The sequence below is a fragment of the Eretmochelys imbricata genome, chromosome 4 (assembly GCF_965152235.1).
Source record: "Eretmochelys imbricata isolate rEreImb1 chromosome 4, rEreImb1.hap1, whole genome shotgun sequence".
NCBI lineage: Eukaryota > Metazoa > Chordata > Testudines > Cheloniidae > Eretmochelys > Eretmochelys imbricata.
Window position 1 is genome coordinate 84,622,868 of NC_135575.1, and position 26,321 is coordinate 84,649,188.

At 43.3% G+C, this 26,321-nt stretch overlaps 1 protein-coding gene across 1 annotated transcript in view; it reads left to right on the forward strand.

Moving 5' to 3' along the window:
- LOC144263613 (cytochrome P450 4V2-like) overlaps positions 1-26,235 on the forward strand; it is a 35,804-nt gene extending 9,569 nt beyond the window's left edge. The window contains exons 3-11 of the mRNA XM_077814554.1: positions 681-766; positions 8,675-8,865; positions 9,327-9,396; positions 12,310-12,436; positions 13,678-13,869; positions 17,976-18,078; positions 21,406-21,540; positions 22,350-22,529; positions 26,063-26,235. Of these exons, the coding sequence (XP_077670680.1) occupies positions 681-766; positions 8,675-8,865; positions 9,327-9,396; positions 12,310-12,436; positions 13,678-13,869; positions 17,976-18,078; positions 21,406-21,540; positions 22,350-22,529; positions 26,063-26,235 (1,257 nt within the window). The remainder of the gene's footprint in view (positions 1-680; positions 767-8,674; positions 8,866-9,326; positions 9,397-12,309; positions 12,437-13,677; positions 13,870-17,975; positions 18,079-21,405; positions 21,541-22,349; positions 22,530-26,062) is intronic.
- The last annotated feature ends 86 nt before the right edge of the window (positions 26,236-26,321 follow it).

Here is a 26,321-nt window from a genome sequence, read left to right on the forward strand (position 1 = left end):
GGGCAATACGGGACAGCTGCTGCTCTGGCTGGTGCCATGAAGCAGGCAGCTGCGGTGTTCCCTCATTGCCTGCTGGTGGTGGTGCAGGGGTTGAAGCTCCTTTGCTCCCAGCCCGCTTTGCTCTCAGGGAACAGAGACTGTAGGGGAGCCCTCCTCGCACACAACCCCTAGCTACCCCCCTGACTGCACCCTGAGCTACTCCCCTGCCTGCACTAGAGCCACTCTTGCAATTTTGCAGTTACATTAATGACAATCCAGCCAAAAAACGGGACTAACATTTCATTCCTCTGACCTTTTAACTGATATTACAATATATGTTCACGTCCAATTTTTTAAATTTTGTACTATAATAATCATTTCAAAATGAAAAACTGAAATATTACTCTCCAAAATGTCAAAACAAGACATTGTCAGAACTTGTTTAATACATTTTCCCCTCCAGAATAATATTTCAATGAAATCCACATGATTTTCTGAAGCATTTCAATTGTGATGGAACTGCAGTTTTGAACAGAAAATGGTTCTGTCAAAGTTTTCAGACTAGCTTTATTGACTGAGTCATGTGTGTCATAGTTTTGGCCATACCTTGCAAATGTCCTCTTGCAAAATAGAATGAGTAAACAATTTTACTAACTTCATCTAACGAGAGATTTCCCCTCCATCTTTTCTTCTTTTGGTAGGTTATTCTAAGCAGTTCGAAGCACATGGAAAAATCCTATCTATACAAATTTCTGCAACCATGGCTTGGCACAGGACTTCTAACAAGGTATAGTAATATACAAATAGAGTCATGTCCCTTTAAAATTATGCAAAGTTGAATTTTAAGTTATAATGTATATGGACTGCCTTAAAACTATAATGTTACATTTTATTTGCAAATAGGCAGAATAACTCAGTTATGATATAAATATTTGAATAAAAAGTACCCAAAGAGCCATGTGTGGCCTGTAGTGTTCTAAAATGGGGTCTCTCTGCCACTATCAAGAGCCTAGAAAAAAACGCAGTTCTTGAAAAGGTCATGTGGTGTGAAGAATGTGAATGGGACGTTAGAGCAAATGATGTAGCATGACCTCACTCAAATGCACAGAGCTTGAGTTTTCATAATTGATAGAAAAAACTTTCAGTTCTTCAACAAAAGAATATCAGCCAATTATAATCTAGGAAAATCAATTAGTATCCCCACACAAATACTCTTAGTGATCTAGCTCCCAGCTGTGCTCAGACTCACCTTCATGAACTTCAATGGGAGCCATGTGCCTCTAAGAGCAGAACTCAGCTCTGTTTGCACCCCTCAGGAAGGGGCTGCTGGGCCAAACCCGAGCAGTGCTGCACCCCCATGATCGGGTCTCAATGCCACTTACTGAAATTTTATTTTTATTAGTTGTCTGTTTTGCTGCTAAATGTAAGCTAAAAAAGTGAATATGTAGACACCATGCTAAGTTCAAGTGAGAGTAATTCAGTGGTGCATACCATGCAAAGAACTTCTGGGGGCACACCTGCTGGTTACTGCCTTAGATTAAAGGATTCATATTTAAAACTGATGCAGCTGAACTAACCCTCCTAGCTATAACGCTCAAGATCTATGACACTGAAAACCCCTAGAAAGCCTCTCAACAATTTTTTTTATATTTTATCAGAGGTAATTCATGCCCAGAATGAGTGTGGACTATACCCCTTGTTTACTGCTAATTGATCAGAAGAGATTGTCCTATCTACATGTGCAATCTAAGGGGTAATACATACTACCTCCTGGAAAGTGCTGTTTCATAAATTGGCTCATCGTCTTATGATCATGAGCCAAGTTCCCTTATTTCCATTGAAGTCAGTGGGGTCCAAGTCAACACTGTATATGGTATAATTTCTCAATATGGTTACATACATGAACAATATTAATCAGCAAAAACTCCCACAGTATTTGAAAGTAAATGTTTGTAAGTGGCATTGTTAACTGACTGTATTTTGGTAGAGATCAACTGTCATTTCAAAACAAAAAAAATCAAAATATTTCATTCTGAGAGTGTCAAAACGGAACATTTCAGCTAGGTCAGAACTTTTCCCCCCAGTTTTATTTTGAAACAAAACTCTGGTGAAATCCACCCAGTTTTGCAAATTGTTTCAATTTTGACAGAACTGCAGATTCTGACAGAATATGGTTCTGTCAAAACTTCTTGATTTAGGACCCTTTAGCAGAATCCTGGTTGCTTGGAAATGAGCTCTTTGCCACAGGATAAGAGCTCTTTTCCCCGTCCAGAGGTTCTCTGAGAGCCCATTACCCACCTTGCTTATGGCCGCTCTGGTCCTCCAGTGGTCCATCTCTCCCTGTGATTTGACCCTCTGGCCAGGTCACAATTTAAGACCACCCCTTCCCAGGTAACAAAGTCCTACAGATAAACCCAATGCCCTCATAACAAGGCCTTCAGCTCCACCCCTGGGCCCTGTTATCCTCACACCTTTCTCTCAGGGCTCTGTAATCCTTGTCTCCTTCTCTGGCTTCATGTCCATTATCTTTGGCCCCAGCAGAGGACACAGACATGGCGGGGTGGGGGAGTGTGGGGGAGCTGATTTAAACACATGCCTGCTGTGATGGCTGAGAACTCATACCCATTTGCCTCATTGTTTCTTTGTGTTCCCCCATCTATCTGTCTCCATTGATTCTCTCTTGTCTTATGTGTAGATTGTAAGATCCTTGGGGCAGGGACCATCTTTTTGGTCTGCCTTTGGACAGTACCTAGAACAATGATCTATAACTAGGGCTCCTTGGCACTATGAAAATATTGCTAGTAATAATAATAATAATTAATAGTCAGAGGACAGTGGCTCTGGAACACTTTTTTAACCATGGGGGTGCTGATAGCCAGCTTTCTTGCCCCTGTCTGCCTCCTCCCCACAGAGCTAGGGCTGGGAGCAGGGCCGTGTCTCTGAGAGGTGGGGACCCAGACAGGAGTAAAGGGGCCAAGGCTGGGCCCACAGCTGGGGGCGGATGCGGGGCCAGCAGCAGAGGAGCCCTGGGCACAGAGCTGGGAGCCTGCATGTGGGGCTGGCAGCCAGACCCCGCGTGGGGGGCCAGAAGCGAAGCCCCGAGTGTGGGGCTGGAACCCCGCATGCGGGGATGGAAGCAGAGCTCTGCATAAAACCTGGGGGTGCTGCAGCACCCCCTGCACCTCTAGTTCCTGTGCATATGTCAGAGGGTCCATTTCTTTTGATACTATCAGGTGACCGTACAAACACTTAACAGACACTATATATTCCTCAACAAATATACAGCTTCAGTGCATATACATAATAATAATCACTTATCTCTTATGTGTTGATTTTCAAGTGCCTTTACAAAGGAGGATACATTTTATTATCCTCATTTTACAGACTAGGAAACTGAGATGCAGCGAGATGATGTGACTTTCCCAGGGTCATGTAGCAGGTCAGTGGCCAACCCCGGAACAGAATCCATTGCTCCTGTCTCCTTGCCCAAAGTGCTGAATAACACTGCCTGCCTTCAGGTTTGAAGAGTGGCTTAGATTCAGAGCAGGTGGCACCAAACGGGCAGCTCATTCTCAACCTCTGACACCCAAATTCAGGACAACAGTGCGCACGTGCACCCTGCTGCTTGGGGAACGGAGCGGTAGGAATCCTCCCCAGGCCTTTGGAGCGGCAGAGCAGCTCCTTAGCTAATATGGTAGCATTGCATTAATTATTAATAAGGCCCTGTGTACTTTGCAGCAAACTAGGCCTACCTTCTGAACAAGGGGTCTGAATTCAGTCAGACTTTGGTGCCCTGCCCTGAAGAGCTTGCAGTGTCTACACGTCAAACTGTAGGTGTAAATTCTAGCTTGAGGAGGCATACCCAAGCTATTTCAAGTGTAGCCCCAGTGTTTCTGAGCGATGGGAGGGGCTAGCTGCACCAACTATGTATCCATCCAAGATGCTGGGTACATACCTGGGGTGGCTAGTATAGCCTGTGGAGCTAGCTTTAGCATTTTATTTTACTCAGAAGTTACACAAAGGAATCTACAGGCCTGTATCCTGTAAGACATTAGCTTAAACAGTTAGCATAAGGCTTTGAAGCCTGTGAACTCTGGCACAGATCACCCTGAGTTTTGGGGAACTGGGAAAGATGTGTTTAAAGGGGAAGTTTATACCAGGTAACCACAAGAACATTGAATTGATACTAGGTTTTGATATTTTAGGATAAAATGTTGGCAAATGTTTAACTACGAACTTGCCTTGGCAATGAATTGACATAGATGATAATTAGTTGAAATCATTAATATACTAACCTACAGGATAAAGATACCCCAACATTATTAAGGTGAGGAAATTACATATGGACAAGGGAGACTGGGCATTTGAATGAATATTCGTGACCGTGTAGCCAGACAGCCAGCCCCCACCCTCAGACCAGCATTGCTGGAAACACAGGAGGAAGCCGGAACAGGGCACTTAACATATATTCCAGCACAGCCTTTGAAGCTGTGAAAGCACAGGTGTGCTGCTACAATGTGCCTCTGGGAACAGATACAACAATTAAGATCACGGCAGGCAGAGGCCCTGTGACAGACATGGCTCTTAGCCCCTACTAAATAGCGTGATGCACACACATCAACATCCTAGGTGGAAAATATTTACCCTGATAAAAGAAATGTCCAGTAGTCGACACTTATTGTTTCTCTCCCTTGCAAGTGTAAACTACTCTTGCGAAAGCTGGCGTCACCCAGACAGACCAGCCTCAATTTGGCATAAGAAAGGAGAAAGAGAATAAAGGAGTACAGAGGTATAAGTAGGGGACCTACAGCACCATGATTTTTGAGTGCTTTTCACTATCTATCTGCTGGTCAGATAAGTGACAGCCTCCCAAGGCTTCTGCAGCTAAGAGGGTCCCTAAGCCTTGTCCCTTATTCGTCTTTCCGCGGAATTGAGTGACCGATCCTGGCTTGGCACCGCTGGAATCGAGAGATGCAAGGAGGGTAAGAAGCACCCACACCTGATCTCCTATCTTTAGTGTACACATATTTTGAAATAGAGCTCTATACTTTGTTTTCTTTCTTTGGGATTGTGGCTTCAGTTTTGTAACTTGTTTGTGTGTGTAACATCTCTACATTTAAATAAGTAGGCACTAGCAATTTTGTAACCACATGATTAGAATCTAGCTTAATAAATTTTGGTAACCATTTGTGCATAAGCCTGACTTGTTTTCTCTGATTTACTGTAAAGCAGCCGACACAATTAAAGAACCTCAGCCGTTTTGGCTCTAAAGCCTGGCCATTAGGTGAGAGTACTAAGAACCTAGCGTTGAGTTGTGCCGCCTCCACGGGGGCAAACTCTTGGGGCACCTGTCAGTCAATCCTGGCTGCCCGCTGCGAAGGAGCTCTGAGCTCTAGCAGTTAAAGTCACGGGTGTGGAGAGGCTCTTAGTGCTGCCATTGGGGCACCTGTCAGTCAGTATTGACTGCCCGCTGCGAAGGAGCTCTGAGCTCTAGCAGTTAAAGTCACGGGTGGTTAGGACCTTGGGGCCTCCGTCAGCCTAGCCCGGGCTGCCCGCCGCGAAGGGACAGTGCGTCCTAGCGGTTAAAGTCATGGATGGTATAAACGGGCATAGCTGGCACCTCACCAAACATCCTTGGCCGTCGGCTAACAGACCGCCTCTAGGCTCTATAGCCAGAGGCCAGACCACCATGTAAGAAGGAGATCTGGACCATCGGACAAGTTTGGCATGTCAGGGACAGGGCTGGACCTTTGTCTCTTACCACAAAATTTCCAAGGAAGGTTATGAATATATGAATATATAGGTGAAGAATGGGTGCAGGATATTACCTTAAGTCTGAATTTTTGCTATCTTTTTATGTGGTTTGAAGCTTTTCTGTCTTTACTAATTGTGCTAATAAAAGTGGTTAAAGTTTTGCTCTGACCTTAGTGTGAGTGTCTCTGTTGTGCACATTGGGATTCCCAACCAGATATTGAACCTTGATTCTGTTGTGCCTGACTCTGGGACTAGAACGCTACAGTCCCCCAGCTCTTTAAATCAGAATTAATTGGAAATCAATAATAATCAATAACCATTAAAGAATCAGGCAACACTAGCCACTTTCACTCTCATGGCTACGCTATTTTTATTGTGGTAGCTTGATCAGAGCTAGTGTGGGTTTATCTCCTTGAGCTGGAATTCATACCTCCAGCTCAAAGTGCAGCATACCCTGCATGGACAAGACAGGCACAGGGAAATGGATATCTCACACCCAATCAAGTTCATTCCATATTTTTGGGTGAGTGTGTGTGGGGGGGATGGTGGTGGTGGTTAATGATATATGTGCTAAATTGGAACATAAGAGGAGGGAGAAAGGTGAGGGGAAGAGGGGAAGAAGGAACATGAGAGGCAGATGTGGCGTGAGGTTGAAGTGAAGAGACAGTGAGAAGAGGAGGAGATGACTGGAGCAAAAGGCTGGTCAGCACAGGTCAGAGAAAGTCCAGTCAAAGCTGTGGAAAATATTATCAGTGTTATGGATCCCTGTTTAAACTGCTTCTGCAGGTGCTCTGCCAGATTCATTCTCTGGCTGGTTCCTTCCTGCAGTTTCTTTCTCAGAGGACAGGTGGCTGGAGGGTGGGGAGACACCATTAGTCCTGGTGACCCCAAAATTAGGGAGTATCTCTCTTACACAATTCTACATCTGGAGAGTTCTTGGGTTACTGGGTGAGGGAGAAGCCTGGACAGGCCCCATTTCCCCTCTCTCCATCCTACTGTGCATAGAATCAGAGAAATGTAGGGCTCAAAGTGACCTCAAGAGGTCATCTAGCCCTTCCTCCTACACTGAGGAAGGATTAAATATATCTAGGCACTGTCCATGACAGGTGTTCATCTACTTAAAAACCTCCAATGATGGGGATTCAACAACCCCCCTAGGTAACCTATTCCCTACTTAATTATCCTTATAGCTAGAAAGCTTTTTGCTAATATCCAGTCTAAATCTCCTTTTCTGCAAACTAAGCTGATTACTTCTTGTCTGACCCTTGGTGGATATGGAGGAAACTTGATCACTATCCTTATTATAACAACCTATTACATATTTGAAGACTGTTATTAAGTCCTCCCTTAACATTTTCTTCTCTAGTCTAAACATGGCCAGTTCTTTCAACCTTTCTGCATAGATCATGCTTCTAAACACTTTTATCATTTTTTGTTGCTCTTCTCTGGGGTCTCTACAATTTGTCCACATTTTTCCTAATGTGTAGTGCCCAAAACTGGACACAGTGCTCCAGCTGAGGCCTCACCAATGCCAAGTAGAGCAGAACAATTATTTCCCATGTCTTACATATGACACTTGTTAATAAATCCCAGAATGACATTTGCCTCTTTTGTGACAGTACTTGCTTACACTGCTTTTGCAAGCACCTGTCTAACATGTATCTGCCATTTCAGATATTTTTAAATTTTTTTTTTTTTTTTGGTGTTTTAGAAAGTCGGAATGAACTAACACTGTGGCTGGATCACATAGTATGAGAATGATCTCATAGCAATGCTGTCTTCCTGATTTCCATGATAGAAAAGGGAGGGCCAGGTTCAAGGAAATGCTGTTTGGGGTCACTTAAAAATTGGAAGGAAGTTTAGGGGCTCTCCTGCTAAAAACAGGAATGTTCTGTACTGATGCTATCTGAGACACAGCCTAGGTCTACTCTTAAGATTGCAAAATTAGCAGACGAGCTGCTGAATAGCTAAATGGAGAAGGCCCACTGGCTCCTTTGGCTAGCCAGCTGTTATGATGAGACAAGATCAAGCACATCCATACCTCAAACTCCAGCAAGGAGGGGACTGGAGAAGCATCATTAGGCACTCTAGCACATGGGGCAATGGAGTAGACCTGGTCCACCCCAGAGTGAGCTGGATGGCTGGGGAGGCTGGGATCAAGTATCCCAAAAGAGCTCCGTGGGAAGAGGGGAAACTATCTGGACTCACTGCAATGGAAACAGCTACTTGTGTGCTGATTCTTTCTGCAGACAGCACTGTTTGGGGGCACCCTGCTCCCTGCACGGGGGAGGGACCACAGAAACATATACTTGCCCAGCATCTGTCTCACCACCTTAACAGCTCTGTGGGAGATGAATCCTCTTCTCTGAGTAACGGTTGGTAGACGATACTGATGCAAAAAACTAGATCCATATTAGGCTATAACTATCCCTAACCCTCACTTTTCTACATAGGGGAAAAATGAGGGCAGCCACCATTTACGATTATCAGTGAAGACAAGCTTAGCCAGGGCAGGGATACTAAATATTTAACAAGGGCTTTTTATTTACCCTTCTCCTCACCCACTTCCACCCCAAGTGCCTAACTTTGTTCACAGTATTTATCTTGCAGCAGCTACAGTTAGCACCAAGCTGTTAGTCGCACTGTATGATTAGAAGAGTTTTGTAGCAAAATGTACTTCCACTTTGCCCCTTATGGTGATTGGTGCTGGCTGCAACTACTGACATTAATTTATGTATTAAAATGTTACAAATCATTAGAGCTAGTTATCAATGTCATTAATGAAGATGGGTTGACAGAGAGACTACATTGGCCATTGGCAACCTTCTCAAATATTTGCTTTAAGAACCTGTCTACAAGATGTAGCTACTCAAGCGTTTTATTATTACCTTTTTGATGAGTTGTTTATACTGTGCTTAATTTCCAACGCTTTACTTTGTAGCACTGGGGATAAGTGGCGTTCCAGAAGGAAAATGATAACTCCCACATTCCACTTCACAATCTTAGCTGATTTTCTAGAAGTTATGAATGAACAAGCCACTATTTTGGTTGATAAACTTGAAAAGCACGTTGACAAAGAGCCATTTGATTGCTTTCTAGACATCACTCTCTGTGCCCTGGATATAATCTGTGGTAAGTCCTGGTGATGATTCAGCAGTTGCTATAAAAGTGCTGTAAATGATAAGGAGACTTAAGGTACAGCAGTTACAATGCTGCAATTTCATTAGTTGAGATAACTGACAAAAAGGCCCTGCCTGTCTTGTAACAATACTTCTGCATTATCTACACTGAATGCATCTTTTCTATTTTAATTATTTTTGTATTTGTCTGAACAATCAAATATTGTGTTATGAGAATCCTTTGTCCATGGGGTAAAACAGGGACATGGAATCTAAACTGGGGGAGAATGAAAGGAATAGGGATATTAGGACTAGACTCACAAAGAGAGTCCATATTCTATAAAAAGAGAAATGCCATGAGATGAGGATGTAAATGGCTGCAATGCTTTCATGCAACACCTGGCCGTATGTTGTCAATGAATTTGACTTTTCACCCAGTTAACTTTAGTAAATTTATCTTTTCTCTTTTTCTAGAAACTGCGATGGGCAAGAATGTCGGTGCACAGAACAATAAGGATTCTGAATATGTCCGTGCTGTTTATAAGTAGGTGTAGACCTGTACAAGGCATTCTGTGCCACCTTGGTCCTCCCTCGCTTATCTGTGGGGCTGAGGGAGGCTGTATATGGAGGTAGGGTGTCAGGACGATGGTAGAACCTATGGAAGCTGTCCATGCACAGAGGAAACCTCTATAATGGCTGCACAAGACCAGCTGCTCCAACCTGTGAACAGGTTTCAGTTGCAGTTCAGTCTCTCCATGGCTAATGTTGGCTGGAATAGCCGCCATGGGTCTTTTGAGCCTTCTCTGGAGGGTGGGACATTGAATCCACATAGCACATTGGGCCCAATTCACTGTTGGTTTGCACCTTGTCCAATCATTCCCGCTGGTGCAAAGCGGGAGTAAAATGCTATCTGATCAGAATGGTAATGTTTTGCACCCAGGATGCAGTACTGTAAAAAAACCAGAAAAATCAACCAGACCAAAAAACAAACAAACAAACAAACAAACAAAAAACGTACGCAAGATGCAGTGCTACAGTGCATGACTTCAATGGAGTTGCATGTTGCATATATATCAACATAAAATATGGCCTAATTTGGAGTTAAAGTACCTGATTCTCATTTGCACCAAAGTCCGTTTATACTACTCTAGTAGCATAAAGTGGGTGCATCTTTAATTTACTCTTGCTTCAAGGTTCCTTTATGCTGCCAGAGATAAATGAGTATCAGACCCTAAAAGGTTGTATAAGATTATATTTGAACAACCCTCAGTCACATGATAGCTATGAGCCACCAATGTAATGTGTCTGCGGAAAAAGGCAACTCAAATACTAGTTTATATTGGGCAAGGCATTTCTACTAGAGATAGAGAAGTGTTGATGCTATTGTACAAGGCACTGGTAAGATCTCATTTGGAATAGTGTGTACAGTTCTGTTCATCTATGTTCAAGAAAGATGAATTCAAACTGGAACAGGTGCTGAGAAGAGCTAATGGGATGATCAATGGAGTGGAGAGTCTATCTTTTATGAGAGGAGACTGGAAGAGTTGTCTTGTTTAACTTAGCAAAAAGAAGGCTCAGAGAGGATATGATTGGTCTCCTTACTCTGAAGCATCGGAGATGGCCACAGCTAGAGATGGGCTATTGGACGGGGAGGGCCAGTGCTTTGAGGTGGCACTAAGCATTCTCTCTCGCAGGTGCTTGGCTGGATAGTTTTTGCTCACATGCTAAGGTCACATATATGAGGTCAGCAAGGACTTGTCCGCAGGTCAGATTGGCAGTGACTTTGGATGGTTTTTGTCTTCCTTTGCAGTATGTGGGGGCAGGTCACATGTCAGGATTACCTGGGTATTCCTCATTTATTAATTTCCCTGCCATTGCATGGGCCTTTGGCACTGGTACACCGCAATACCTGTTATTCTCTGTGGCTCATAATAGTCTAGTCTCCTCTGGGCTGTAATACTTTGGTCTCATTGCTGTTGCTGGGTTTAGTGTGTTGGTGGCGGTGGTGGCCTGTAATATACAGGAGGTCAGTCTAAATGATATGGTGGTCCCCTCTGCCTTAAATTCTATGACAATAATTTCTTTTGTGACTGACTCTTAGGTTTTGTAAAATATTTGAAGCTATGTTGCAAATGCCTGGGCCAAACCCCTCATAGGGCAAGGCTAATACTTCTGTTCCATAATTTCTATTTAGTCACAATTGTGTGATTGTCCCACTGAAAAATTGTCCTGGCAGAATTTCTTTCCATAATTTGTTTATCAGATGGCATTGCTTATGCTTCTGAATTGTGGAGAGGTTGAAATTGGAGGAAAGGTCATGTAAATTGTTAGATTTAATTAAAAAAACCCTCAACCTTTTGTTCTCAGTATACCCACTGACATCAGAGCTAGTACAGAAATATACTTGTGTGAGAGAAAATGGGGGCACATGTTCTTTTCTCATAGTGACCAACTTTTTTTTATTAATACTGATTTTTAGATGGGAATAGATTTAATTTGTGTGGCAGAGGGCTATGCAATTCCCCTTGTGGCACAGTGAGATCCTACAGGCACACTTCCCGCAGTTCTCTCTATAGGAGTTCAGAAGAAATTCACTCGCCTCTGGAGTCTTTAAACATTTCCTCTTCTCCTGGGCTCAGATTTATTTAGTTTACATAGCTTCCCCAAAAGCTGTGGGGTCTTAACAGCTCTCTCCCTTGTGGCTGAGGTTTTCTATCAAGCTGTTCCCTTTGGGACACATGAAGCCCACAGTGCCCCTTAATGGTCTGAAGTAACATGCACAGCCCAGCTGTTGCTTTCAACCACCTTCTCCTTCACCTAGTCTCTTTCTCCAGTTAGTCCCTAGGCTCCAGGGGTTCAGCAGGTCACCTTGTCCTGCTGGTGTCTCCCTCTTCTGAGGGAGGAGGCAGCAGCATAGATACAGCCCTCTTTCCCTGAGCTGGTTCCGGTTGGTTGGGAGAGAGAAGCCTTGCCCCACCTTTTCTTTGCAAGGCTCCTGGTTCTGGCCCCTTGAAGGAATAGAAGCACAGGTTTTCCTCAAATACAGACTATTCTCCTTGAACCTCTTCTTCTCTCCTTATATCTGCCTTATGTCACTTTCCTAGACTCTTGGATACCAAACCTTAAAAGGGCCACACCATGGGACAGAGGTGGGATGATCCTTAGGCCCTACTATCCTTAAGGGGACAGACCACTCCTGTCACAACCTGACAGAAGCATTTCTGTCCAAAGAAATGTGAAAAGTAAGATAGATGATACTGAGCATTGTAATTAATAATAAAAAGTGGATTGATGGCATCCCTAATGACTAGAGAAAATGATTGTGTCTGGAACATCAGATGGTACTTACATCATCGTGTCCCCGACTAGGAAATTTAGACCCTGTTAGGCTCTTGTGGATGTGCTGGGGATGTTTTTCAGAAATAACTATAATTTAATGTTATTTTTGTTACCCTAGGATGAGTGGCCTCCTTCATCAGAGACAGAGGTGTCCTTGGTTTTGGTCTGACTTGATATACCTTATGTTCCAAGAAGGAAGGGAACATAATAGAAGTCTCAAGATTCTTCACAGTTTTACTGACAATGTAACCCTGTTATTCTTTTTTTTTATTGTGTCCCAGTCAAAGGAGAGAAATACTGTAGTAAATATAGAGATTTCAGATTGTGAATGTGGTGGCTGGGCATTCAACCATTGGAAACATCACCTTATCTGAGAGATGTGTCTGGGATAGGAAAACAGAATGTTTATAATATTTAGGCCCTAAAGGAATGCCCTGAAGGGAAAGACACGATAACTAAGAATCTATTGCCTGAGTGTTGGTTTCAGCTAAAGGGTAACACTTACATGGGAATAGTACAACCATTTATACTTGTACACTTTAGTTGGGGGAGGAGGGGAAGCCACAGAAAATTATCTTAATTCCCTTAACATACACTGTACTGAACAGCTTAAAATAATCTAGCACTTCACCATTAGTCTTGTAACAGCTCTAAAAATCACAGCTGTTGCAAATGCTAAGACTCATTCTTTATTATTCCATGCTTTAAATAAAGAGTTTAAAAACTGCCCTACCTTTATTTTTAAATCTGTTTCAATCAAGCAATACAAAGTGATTACTACCTAAAGACCAGGTTCTGTGGTGACAGGAAGTTGAGTTAATGGAAGCTGTGCACCCATATCTGAGATCAGAATTTGCCCTTTAAAGAAGAAAGTTCAGTCACAGGACCTGATTTTCCTCTCATTTAGAGTCAGTCCCTATGCCCATTGTCTTCAGTGGCGCAGGAATCAGCCCTTAAATCACTGTAGCTCCATGGCAGTCAATGGAGTTACACCAGTGAAAAGGCCAGGAGACTCAGGTACCACATCTGAATGGGATTCTTCATCCTTTTGGTGTTGATTTGCATTCTGTGCAATGCCTCATTACTATACAGTTTTGTGATGTTGCCTGCTAAGGCAGCAGCACTGTGCTGAGGCTCAGAAACGAAGAACAATCAAAGCAAGGAGTCAACAAAGTGTTCCTGTCTGTAGCACAGGTGCATACTCCTAAGTAGCCTGTTTGTGAAAAAGCAAGACATAAAACCTCAGAATATATATGATTCACTGCATGGACAAGTGCAATCTCAACGTGCAATAGCGAAACAAGTATGAGGGGGATGGGATAGGTCCCTTTCTACCCCCAACCAATGCATAGTATAGAGTCAGGGATACAGTGAATTTTTAAATATGTGGGATAAAAATTATTTTTAAGTATATACAAACAGGGGCCACACATCATTAGATTGTGGAATTTAAGCCATGAACTATGTATACATTTTTATATTAAAGATTATTGCAGAAAAATCCCGTGAAATAAAGAACCATGAACAACATAAAACTGACTTTGAAGGCAAATGTGAACAAAGTGGATCCAAAAAGAGAAGAGCTTTTCTTGATATGCTTCTGAATGCAACTGATGACAATGGGAACAGACTGAGTTACATGGATATTCGAGAGGAAGTGGATACTTTCATGTTTGAGGTACCCCAAAGAGCTGTAGACTTTCAGAACTTGAGATCTGTTACAGAACTGAAGTTTTCCTCTTACTGGAACAGAAGCTTTACTTTTATTAATCAGTCATAACTGTAATTGTGTAGGAGGAATGTAAGAAGAGTCTGATGGACATATTGCAATATAGAATCTCATTCTTCAGAACAAAAAATATATCCAGAGCAAGAAATCTTCAATATTGTGAGTTGCAATGTTGTGGTGAAAAGAAAAGGAGTACTTGTGGCATCTTAGAGACTAACCCATTTATTTGAGCATGAGCTTCGATGAAGTGAGCTGTAGCTCACGAAAGCTCATGCTCAAATAAATGGGTTAGTCTCTAAGGTGCCACAAGTACTCCTTTTCTTTTTGCGAATACAGACTAACACGGCTGTTACTCTGAAATGTTGTGGTGGAAAGTTGCACATTTCCAAATCAGGGTTAAAGTCCACTGGCAGAACTATGTGCCCAGTCCTGCAAAGTGAGCACTCCCCACTCACACCAATAGTCCAATGACTATTGTGGAACTACTGCCAGGGGCCAGGGTTTGCAGGCCTGGACCTGTAGGTCCTCATCCAAAGCCTATCCAAGTCAAAGCGAGTCTTTCTGTTGACTTGAATGGACTTTGGATCAGGCTTTTAGTGAGGAAGCTGTATAATATCTACCTAGACTAGATAGATATATACCTAGAAATAAAGAAATTGCTGCACCTGATATGAACTGTGCTAATCTCTTCCCACACTGAAATCTCTCCATGCTACTAATCGCGTTGTCAGCTGTCTTTAGTACCTTTCCATTACTGTTATATCCATTGTGACACAGGATAACTGGAAGTGATCGCACTGGGCCTGATTCACTGCTGTATTGCTCGTTTTCTGCTGGTGTAACTCTTTATTCCCAGAGGCAGTGGAATTAATTGTACCATGGTCACTATTAATCTGGGGCTCGATTATAGCAAATTTGATTAAAATTAAGATATTGATCAAATCTGTTGCTAGTGAACATTCCCTTGTTTTCGTTAGCATACAGTACCTGACTGGATCAGTTTTATGTTTATAACATATAATTTTAGGAAAATTATATTCCTATGCCCTTTTGTGGTAATTGATGGTAATACTGTATTTACAGTCCCATGATGAAAAAGATAATAGTGAGTAACTTATATACTTTATATTTCATTGTAAAGCAGTGAAGAAAGGTAAATGTCCCTCCAACAATTGACTGTGGGGGAAAATAGTGACTTTAAGATTACTGTATAGTGTTTAAATTATTGTGATTGTCCAGAGAGATTTAGTGAGTCAACCAGTTTATGTCTAAAAGGAAGTAATAGCAAACCTCTTCCTCAGAGTTTGAATGCAGAGGAAGACCGTTCACCGGGTCAGCATAGACTAGCTAAGTAATAGAAGAGGGATGGCAAAGTTAACAAGTCTGCTTGTTAACATTATGATTCTGCCCCCCCCCCCCATATTAGTCTCCATCCATCATATTACACAACTGGTTATTTCCAGTTCAATCTTAGGTACTGGGTTGTTACATGGATTCATATATTCTTAGCTTTTCTTCTGTATCTGTACAAAAAGAAAAGGAGTACTTGTGGCACCTTAGAGACTAACCAATTTATTTGATTAAATACTACAAGTATTTGTATAAATACTACAGCTCACTTCATCAGATGCATACTGTGGAAAATACAGAAGATGTTCTTATACATACAAACCATGAAAAAATGGGTGTTTACCACTACAAAAGGTTTTCTCTCCCCCCACCCCACTCTCCTGCTGGTAATAGCTTATCTAAAGTGATCACTCTCCTTACAATGTATATGATAATCAAGTTGGGCCATTTCCAGCACAAATCCAGGTTCCCCCCCCACACACACACACATCCCCACTCTCCTGTTGGTAATAGCTTATCTAAAGTGATCACTCTCCTTACAATGTGTATGATAATCAAGGTGGGCCATTTCCAGCACAAATCCAGGGTTTAACAAGAACTTCAGAGGGGCGGTGGAGGGGTAGGAAAAAACAAGGGGAAATAGGTTACCTTGCATAATGACTTAGCCACTCCCAGTCTCTATTCAAGCCTAAGTTAATTGTATCCAATTTACAAATGAATTCCAATTCAACAGTCTCTTGCTGGAGTCTGGTTTTGAAGTTTTTCTGTTGTAATATCGCAACTTTCATGTCTGTAATCGCGTGACCAGAGAGATTGAAGTGTTCTCCGACTGGTTTATGAAAGTTATAATTCTTGACATCTGATTTGTGTCCATTTATTCTTTTACGTAGAGACTGTCCAGTTTGCCCAATGCACATGGCAGAGGGGCATTGCTGGCACATGATGGCATTTATCACATTGGTAGATGTGCAGGTGAACGAGCCTCTGATAGTGTGGCTGATGTTATTAGGCCCTGTGATGGTGTCCCCTGAATAGATATGTGGGCACAGTTGGCAACGGGCTTTGTTGCAAGGATAGGTTCCTGTGTTAGTGGTTCTGTTGTGTAGTATGTGGTTGCTGGTGAGTATTTGCTTCATGTTGGTGGGCTGTCTGTAGGCAAGGGCTGGCTTGTCTCCCAAGATTTGTGAGAGTGTTGGGTCATCCTTCAGGATAGGTTGTAGATCCTTAATAATGCGTTGGAGGGGTTTTAGTTGGGGGCTGAAGGTGACGGCTAGTGGCGTTCTGTTATTTTCTTTGTTAGGCCTGTCCTGTAGTAGGTGACTTCTGGGAACTCTTCTGGCTCTATCAATCTGTTTCTTCACTTCCGCAGGTGGGTATTGTAGTTGTAAGATTGCTTGATAGAGATCTTGTAGGTGTTTGTCTCTGTCTGAGGGGTTGGAGCAAATGCGGTTGTATCGCAGAGCTTGGCTGTAGACGATGGATCGTGTGGTGTGGTCAGGGTGAAAGCTGGAGGCATGTAGGTAGGAATAGCGGTCAGTACGTTTCCGGTATAGGGTGGTGTTTATGTGACCATCGTTTATTAGCACTGTAGTGTCCAGGAAGTGGATCTCTTGTGTGGACTGGACCAGGCTGAGGTTGATGGTGGGATGGAAATTGTTGAAATCATGGTGGAATTCCTCAAGGGCTTCTTTTCCATGGGTCCAGATGATGATGATGTTATCAATATAGTGCAAGTAGAGTAGGGGTGTTAGGGGACGAGAGCTGAGGAAGCGTTGTTCTAAGTCAGCGATAAAAATGTTGGCATACTGTGGGGCCATGCGGGTACCCATAGCAGTGCCGCTGATTTGAAGGTATACATTGTCCCCAAATGTAAAATAGTTATGGGTAAGGACAAAGTCACAAAGTTCAGCCACCAGGTTAGCCGTGACATTATCGGGGATAGTGTTCTTGACGGCTTGTAGTCCATCTTTGTGTGGAATGTTGGTGTAGAGGGCTTCTACATCCATAGTGGCCAGGATGGTGTTATCAGGAAGATCACCTCAGGGCCTACGCTACCAGCACTCCCAGCTACCTTCGAGACACCACTGACTCCTGAGGAAACAACAATCCATCGGTGATCTTCCTGATAACACCACCGTTCCTCAGACGTTCTTGTTAAACCCTGGATTTGTGCTGGAAATGGCCCACCTTTATTATCATACACATTGTAAGGAGAGTGATCACTTTAGATAAGCTATTACCAACAGGAGAGTGGGGATATGTGTGTGTGTGTGTGTGTGTGAAACCTGGATTTGTGCTGGAAATGGCCCAACTTGATTATCATATACATTGTAAGGAGAGTGATCACTTTAGATAAGCTATTACCAGCAGGAGAGTGGGGTGGGGGGAGAGAAAACCTTTTGTAGTGGTAAACACCCATTTTTTCATGGTTTGTATGTATAAGAACATCTTCTGTATTTTCCACAGTATGCATCCGATGAAGTGAGCTGTAGCTCACGAAAGCTTATGCTCAAATAAATTGGTTAGTCTCTAAAGTGCCACAAGTACTCCTTTTCTTTTTGCGAATACAGACTAACACGGCTGTTACTCTGTATCTATACAGTTAGGCTACATCACTAAAATATCTCTAATTCTTTGAATAAATTTAATTTCACATTCATGAGGATAATGCAGATCTGAACATCTGAGTAAATCTGTACCTCTAGGGGCATGATACAACAGCTGCTGCTATGAGCTGGGCCATCTACTTACTTGGATGTCATCCAGAAGCCCAGAAGAAAGTTCACAGAGAATTGGATGAAGTGTTTGGTTAGTTTCTATCCTTTGCTTCTTTGTAGGTGTAAGTTTGCACTGACAGTATATGGTTTAATAGTCATTTCTATCTAGAGATTTATAAAGGAAAATAAATACCTGCTGTGCCACTGTACATGCTGTAACTCTTCTGTGTATAAAGACACGCCAGTGGTAGTTGGTTTGATGCTAAGGGAAGTATGACAGATCGCAAAGATTGCAAAGTCTTTCGGGCAGGTACCATCTCTTTGTTGTATATTTGTACCGCGCTTATCACAATGGAATCCTGGTCCATGACTTGGGCTCCTAGGTGCTACTGCAATAAAAATAATCAGTAGGGCTCTGAGTCTATCCCAGAGGTCACGGAAGTCACGGATTCCTTGATTTTCCATGACCTCCATGACTTCTGCAGCAGCCGGTGTGGCTGACTCCAGGGCCACCCAGGCAGCTGGCCCCGGGGACAGCCACTCCAGCCACTGCTGGAGCAGCTCTGCAGCCAGCTGCTGGGGTGGCTCCTGGGCCGGCTGCACTGTTCGCCACTGGGGCAGCCCCAGGGTCCGCTCCAGCAGTGGCTGGAGCAGCTGGCCCCGGGGACTGCCTGAGCAGTGGTCCTGGGGGTGGTGGGAGCAGAAGCGAGTGGGTGGCCCCGAGGGCAGCTGGACCAGTTGCTGCGTGGTAGCCCCCAACAGCTGGTGCCACTGGCCCCTGCCCTCCCTGAGCAATGCCCCTCTAGCCTCTCCCCCCAGAGCAGCGTCCCACTTTCCCAGCTAAGATTTAGTCAGGGGTATATAGAAAAGTCACAGACAGGCCATCTATGACGTTCCCCTCTGGTGTTATCTAGACTGGTGATCTGCTAGGTCACTCCAGTTCTTGACTCTGGGAGCCAGCCTTACCCTGCTCTGCTGTGAGAACCCCCATTCCTAGGCTGTTCACGCACAGCCTCTGGCACGTAAGCTGCTCTTTGGATTGTGCAACTGAATGATACTAGCCAATATCTCCGGTCCCAGACACAAACCCTAGGAACCTCCATCTTGCAGTGTCCAGTTATGCCTGCTGGATGCTGAAAGCTTATATTAGTTCGTCAGTTTAACAAATAAATTGATATGTACCAGGCTTGTTATCCCAAGGGGAGTCTCTGACACGCTTTAAACCAAGCACACTGCTTCAGGTAGAATAAACAAAGAGATTTATTACTATAAAGATAGATTTTAAGTGATTATAAGACAAAGCATAACAAGGTGGATTTGGTCAAATGAAATAAAAGTAAAACGCATTCTAAGCTGATCTTAACACTTTCAGTGCCCTTACAAACTTAGATGCGTCTCACCACAAGCTGGCTGGTTGCCCTTCAGCCAGGCTCTCCCCTTTGATCAGCGCTTCAGTCGCTTGGTGTGGTGTCTGTAGATGGAGGTAGAAGAGAGAGGAAGAGCATGGCAAATGTCTCTTCCTTTTTCTTTTATCATGTTCTTTCTTCTCTCTTGGCTTCGCCCCTTCCCCCCCGGCCCCCCGAGTCAGGTGAGCATTACCTCATCACAGTCCCAAACTGACCAAAGGAAGGGGAGTAACTCACTCGAAAGTCCAACAGATCCTTTGTTGTTGCCTAAGCCAGTGTCCTTTGTTCCTGTGAGGCTGGGCTGGGTTTGTCCCATACATGCCCTGACGAGGTGTGAACTGCCCCTCTACTCTTGGGGACTTTTTGCCTGGGCTTACTTTAAGCCATGAAGACACATTTTCAGCCTCATAACTATATACATGAAATTACAACCTATAACATTACTATAACATTACTGTAACAACAATTACTATAACATCAGTATAACAACAATGCTCATGTTGCCTTCCAAAGACACCTGACATGACAAACTTTGCATTGGATACCACGCAGTCATTTTACAAGGATGAACATGGGGATGCGGGGTGTTTCCCCTGAGGTACTGAGCATCACACCGTGAATTTTTGTTTATTGCATGTGACCTGTCTGACTTTTACTAAAAATACCCATGATTAAATTGTAGGCTTAATAATAATAATTGTAGTTGAAGAAAATCACAAGAATAAATATTTGGACAAATGATTCAAACTCATAAGTGTAATCCACATGCCTAACAGGGAGATATCTCTTTAAGAGATCTGTGGGGGTAGGAATGAGTTGTGTCTGGGTCATTGTTGCTAGGCAAATGCACAATTAACTCTCCACACTCAGAAGTTTCTGGAATTGTGGGTGGCAATTTTGGGTATGCTCAAAAGGTTCCCTGTTACTGGACTCAAACTCCATGAGGGCTAGTAGTCACGGCAGCTGCTTTACAAAAGACCATGTTCCTTGTGTGGGTTCGAAGAAGCTGAGCCACAGGAGCTGAAAGCAGGCTGTTGTAATTAATTCTGAAGTATTTTGCAGCAGGTTTTTTTTTAATCTGTATACTTAAAGTGAGTGCTCGTTTAATTAATTAGCTGACTAGTGTGAGCCCTCCCTTTGGGGATGCTATGCAGCCACGCCCCTTCCACAGGAGGCCCCGCCTCATCACCTCTCCCATCTGCCACAGCCCTGAGCTCCCCCACCCCCACAGCTGGAGGAACCCCAGCCATCCCCAGCACCGGGCTTGGGGAAAGGGTGGAGCATGGGCAGGGCCAGGGCTTGGCTTAGGGGAGGCTTAGCCTCCCCTGGCCTATTATACCCGCCACCCATGCTAGCTAACTGAGTGATTGCAGCAGACGAAGAGGAACGGTCTGCATGAATTCCAGTTGGAGGTTTCTGCAAGCAAGAGGAAAGAATTTATTGCTGCAGTGCTTTTAACTCAGCAGACTGTAACTGAGACTCAGGTGAATTCTACCTTAGCTTTTGGGAACTCTGAGTTTCTTATCACTGTGTTTCTGTGGGGACTGACCTGTTAAGATTTAATTTGTCTTCTTTATTTCTGTTATGTTTAATTGTGAAGATCATGTATGTGGATTATAAAGGAGCCATGTTATGATGTAGAAATTAAGTTGTTATTATGACTATTATTATTATGTTTTTGTCATTATAAAGTTGGTACTTAAGAATTAAGTTCATTCCTTTTGTTCTTTTTGGATTTGAATGTGGGGAGGTTGATCTTGTGCAATCCTAGCTGAAAATCCTCAGTGACTGAATTCTGGGTCTCCAGGTGCTTTTCGATGGGAGCTGGGTTCTTTTAAGCACTGGAGAAGGGCAATGATGTAAACTCTAGCCCATTCAAAGGTTATGTAAGCCCAGTGGTGGAGTTGTACTTTTGTCAGCATTTAAGAGAGTTGGGAGCCCCTTAAGATAGCTTGTGTATTTAGTCTGATTAGGACAGTTGTTTCTCACACCCCTGTTGTCATTCTGATCAGGGAACTCTGACCGGCCTGTCACAATGGATGACCTTAAGAAGCTCCGGTATCTTGAGTGTGTCATTAAAGAAGCCCTTCGTCTCTTCCCTTCTGTTCCATCCTTTGCCCGCACCACAAGTGAAGATTGCCATATTAGTAAGTAGTAGTATTTATTATTATTTTTTATTTTCATAGTGTGTAGGTGCCCCTGCCATGTACCAGGACCCTTTTAGGCTAGGTACTACTGTACAAAGAAAGTACAAAAAGATGTTCCCTGTCCCAAAGGACTTACAATCTACATATAAGACAAGGAAGAGCAGATGGATACAGACAGACCAATGTGGAGTACGAGAAAGCAATAAGACACTATTGGTTAGCAGGTTAGCCTCTTACATCAGCACAACAGTAGTCTAGTCCAGGGGTAGGCAACCTATGGCATGGGTATCAAAGGCGGCACATGAGCTGATTTTCAGTGGTACTCACAGTGCCCGGGTCCTTGCCACTGGTCTGAGGGGCTCGGCATTTTAATTTAATTTTAAATGAAGCTTCTGAAACATTTTTAAAAACCTTATTTACTTTACATACAACAATAGGTTAGTTATGTATTATAGACTTGTAGAAAGAGACCTAAAAATGCGAAAATGTATTACTGGCACGTGAAACCTTAAATTAGAGTGAATAAATGAAGACTCGGCCCACCACTTCTGAAAGGTTGCCAACCCCTGGTCTAGACATTGTCAAGTTTTTGAAGGGCTTGCTGCAAAAGAGAGTTTTGAAGGAGGAGGATGAGTTAGTTTTGTGGATGTTTACAGGTAGTAGATCTCAGCCTTGTCTGTATTCATCATTTTTAGGTATGAGAGGTATCTGCTGTCACGGTGATGCATAAGTAAAGAACCGTTTTTGTGCTTTCTATCCATTTACAGGAAGCCACTTACTTTACCGGCTTGTTGTTTCTTTTTTTGCAGGAGGATTTAAGATACCAAAAGGTACAGAGGTAATCATTGTTACTTATGCACTGCACAGAGATCCAGAGGTTTTCCCAGATCCTGAGGAATTCAGGCCTGAGCGATTCTTCCCTGAGAATTCTAGTGGAAGGCATATATATGCGTATGTGCCCTTCTCTGCTGGATCCAGAAACTGCATTGGTACGTAGGTGATAAAAACTGAAGTGTAATAGGCCTCTGTTGGGAGGCTGACACTGGCCCTTTATGAAGGAAGATATCAGTGCACCTAAGACTGGTTAGTTGACCCCTCCTCCCCATTAGACTTAAGAGAGGATACTTGGGCCATAGAGGGAAGGAGACACGGTGAGCCAGAGACATGGAGTATCAGAGCTTGAGAGGAGTCAGAGACAGGAAGCACCAGGAAAGAGCTGTCAAGCGTTGCTTGGGAGAGCTACAAGAGACCTGGTAGTTACAGCTGAGTTCTGAGAAGAGCTGGAACAGAACTGCTGGTGAGAACTGACTGAAGTTGGGACCCTGATGAGCAGAAGGCTTGGGCAGTGGCCGCGAGGCAAAAAGGAAAGATCCAGCTTGGCCAGGGGAAGCTGAGCCTGGAAGCAAGAGGGTGGACTCTGGAAGGATGTTCCCTGAGCAGGGGTAGGGCTCCCAGACAGGGAGGCCTGGGGAATAGAATGCTGTGGAGAGCTCTCTTGTGGGAGACCTGACTTGGGGGAGCTGTGGGAAGAATCATGAAACTGGTCACTCTCTGGTGCATTACCTGGAGAGCAGGCCCTGCCTAGATCAGGAGTCAAAGGGTCTGGGAACACAGGGTTGCTGTTGACTGCCAGTGGGTAACCTGGAGGTGTTGTCCATGAAGAGGGGAATGGAAAAATAGTTGTACCTTTATGCTTACTGTGGGTTTGTCAAGAATGGTTTTTCTACAAGGGTTTTGGGGGAATTAATACACTGGTATATTTGAATAAATTACTCTGAGTGGCGGGCTTTGTATTGGACACTGAGAGACTGTTTCATAGGTGAACAAAAAGGGGAAACTGAGGCAGGGGCACCTGTCATGCTGTAGCCTGCTGTTGGAGGGTGCTGTGTAGCATGCCCCACGCAAGGTTGCCTCATGATAGCCTTCATACTTGGTCATTGAACTTACCACTAAGACTGGTTAAATGAAGTTACCTTTGCTGCAGTACCCACAGCAGAGCTTATGCATTCTAATGGAAATGTAATCTTGTGTGCTTAATAACTGAGGCAGAGCAATTCTTACTGGTACCTCATTCTTCAGACTGATGAAATATTTACATTTTCTTTCTTCCCATGGGGTTCTTCAGAGTCTACTTTGTTTCCTCCTTACTGGGACTTGATCCACATGTAACTCTGTGTCATGCTAACATCAGTTCTGTCTCAAGAGGGCTGGGCCTGGTTTCCATCAGAGTTCAGAGCCACTCAAAGACACCATGGCAGCTCACTAGGGAACAGCATGAGCCACTCTCTCTCTCCCTCCCCTTGGGATATGTTTGCTGGCTATTCTATGATCCCAACCACTGGTGGACTGCAGCCTGGAGGAGAAAATTTAAGACCCCCTTTCAGTCTTCTGCAGTAACTGCTGGGGTGTTCACTGAGCTCCTAAAACTTGTAAGCAGTCCAGGGAAGGGACTGTGTCTGCACTTGTTTCTCTGAAGCACCTAACACAGTTGTGTAGGTTCAGAAATAAACAACTTTTGGAGAATTGTATGTAGTATATAGTTGGTGTGACATTAAAGGAACTGTTTCTTTGTGGATCCTTATTCCGGAGGTTCTGTTCTACCACATTAACTATGAATGATGCAAAGTATTGAGAGGAAGGCAAATTTCTGTTGTTCTGATCTCATTTCATTTTCAGGATTTCATTCCATTTTGAATGGGTCAGTCCCAATGACAGAAACACAATTGCAGGCAAAGCTCTCAGCAACAGCTGTTGAGACTCTTCTGTCAGCAATACAAAGTAGACATTCTTAGGAGTCCAAATACAAATGAAGTTAATTAAAAAAAAATCAAACCCAAATCAAACAAACAAAGCCAAAGATTACGTTTTACTCTTGAGCAGATCTTTGCACATTGAAAGACGATCTAACTTATCATAATCAGGCTAATTATTGTTTCTAGTGCACCCAAATTGTTTGAGGTATTTTACAGGCATAAAGATTCCTGCCTAGGCAGCTTGCAGTCTGAACAGACAATGTACAGAGAAGGGGTTGAGGGAAGGGAGAGAGACACTGTCAGACTTCAAAGCAACTGCATATATGTTTTCCCTTTATGATCAGCAAGGGCACCCACTCTAGGCTTCCAGCTCCTCAGCCATCACATCTCTGGGGTGGAGACTCATGACTCTCTCCCTCCTGACCAAGGTTTTTGTAGGTTGCAGAGTTCCCTGCCTCCTGTGAACTTCCCAGCAACTTGGACTGCCTATGCAGAGCTGCTTTGATTTTCTCCTCAGAGACTATAAACAGAAAAAGGACCCACCATTATAAGTTACCACACAGCTTTTTCTAAGCAAGCACACTTTTTCTTAAGATAAAAGCATTACAGAGAAAACATATTAAAAACAAACAAACAAAAAGTACACATCACTACACATGTACACATTACTACACATGTGCTAATAAACTTATCAAAGATTACCCCCATCTCCACAAGGGCTCTGGTTTGTCTCAGTCCTTCCATCCCTTCTCAAAAGATTGGGGCCCTTCCCGTGGACAGCAGGTCCTGTCTATTTGCTGGATCAGAAAGAAGGCCCCAAGTCAGTTTAAATTCAAACTATTTATCCAAAAGTCCTTTCTTTGTCTGTTGGCCTCTGGAGAACCCAGTCTGAACTAGTATATGCGGGCCTCTCTAGGTGGTGGTACCTCATTGGAGGCTTTACTATCTGAGTGAATTTGCCTTATCACCTTGCAACTGTTCTTAGTTCCTGGAGGGGCTGTGGTTACCTGCCCCATGGAATTACATATAATCCCTGGCCCACAATGATATATAAACTTAATACAGTAAGATCTCCCAAAGATATTGCAGGAAACTGCCATAGCTCTCACAGACAGCACAACACAACTTTTAAAATCCTCTGCCTCTATAATCTTTGGCTAGCTGCCTGGTCTGTGACCCTTGTCAATTTGCTTAGCTCCTTTTTCTTTTTATTTCTATTTTCTCCTCTCTCTACTTTTCTCTTAAACCTTTGATTATTTGTCTAATTTCTCCCCTCCCTATTTCACCAGCACACTCTACTTTTAGGATAACAATGAAATCAACAAAGCTCTCTCTTTTTTCCTTCTATGTGTGCTCTTCTTCCTCCTGCTGTCCATGTGCGGTGATCCTGGAGCTGAGCCCTTCTCCTCCTCCTCCTCCTCATTTAGGCCTAAATGTAACATAACAGGGTCACATTTTGTATTAGGTTTTCCTCCATGATACTTTAAGTTTAAGTTTAACTTTAAGGCCAACTTTAAGCTCCAAGTGGAGGCTATGCATATTTTAAATCTGATTCTTTCCTGCTGTAGATATGGAAGGAAACAGATCTATCACAAATCCCATTCTTGGTAACATCTGTACTATCCTGAATTTGGGCCATATTGGTTTATAATCTGTGACTGCAGATGCACAGTTATTCCCATGCTGCATTTTGTGAGAAATCTTTAAGTGTAATCATGAGGGCTGTTAGTACTAAACTACTATTGTTTATGTTCCAATTTAACCTGAAGGCCAGCGCTTTGCACAGGTGGAAGAGAGAGCTGTTCTAGCCATCATCCTACAACGCTTTTGGGTGGAAACAAGTCAAAAGCGAGAAGATCTTGATTTGGTCGCAGAATTAATTCTTCGCCCAAATAAGGGCATCTGGATCCAGCTGAAGAGGAGAAGAGAGTGTGTGTCATAAGAATAAAGCTTACAAGGATTTTAGATCCTAGAACATGTGCTCAGTAGTATCCTGTAGTTTATTCATCTTTAATCACATAAGAAGAC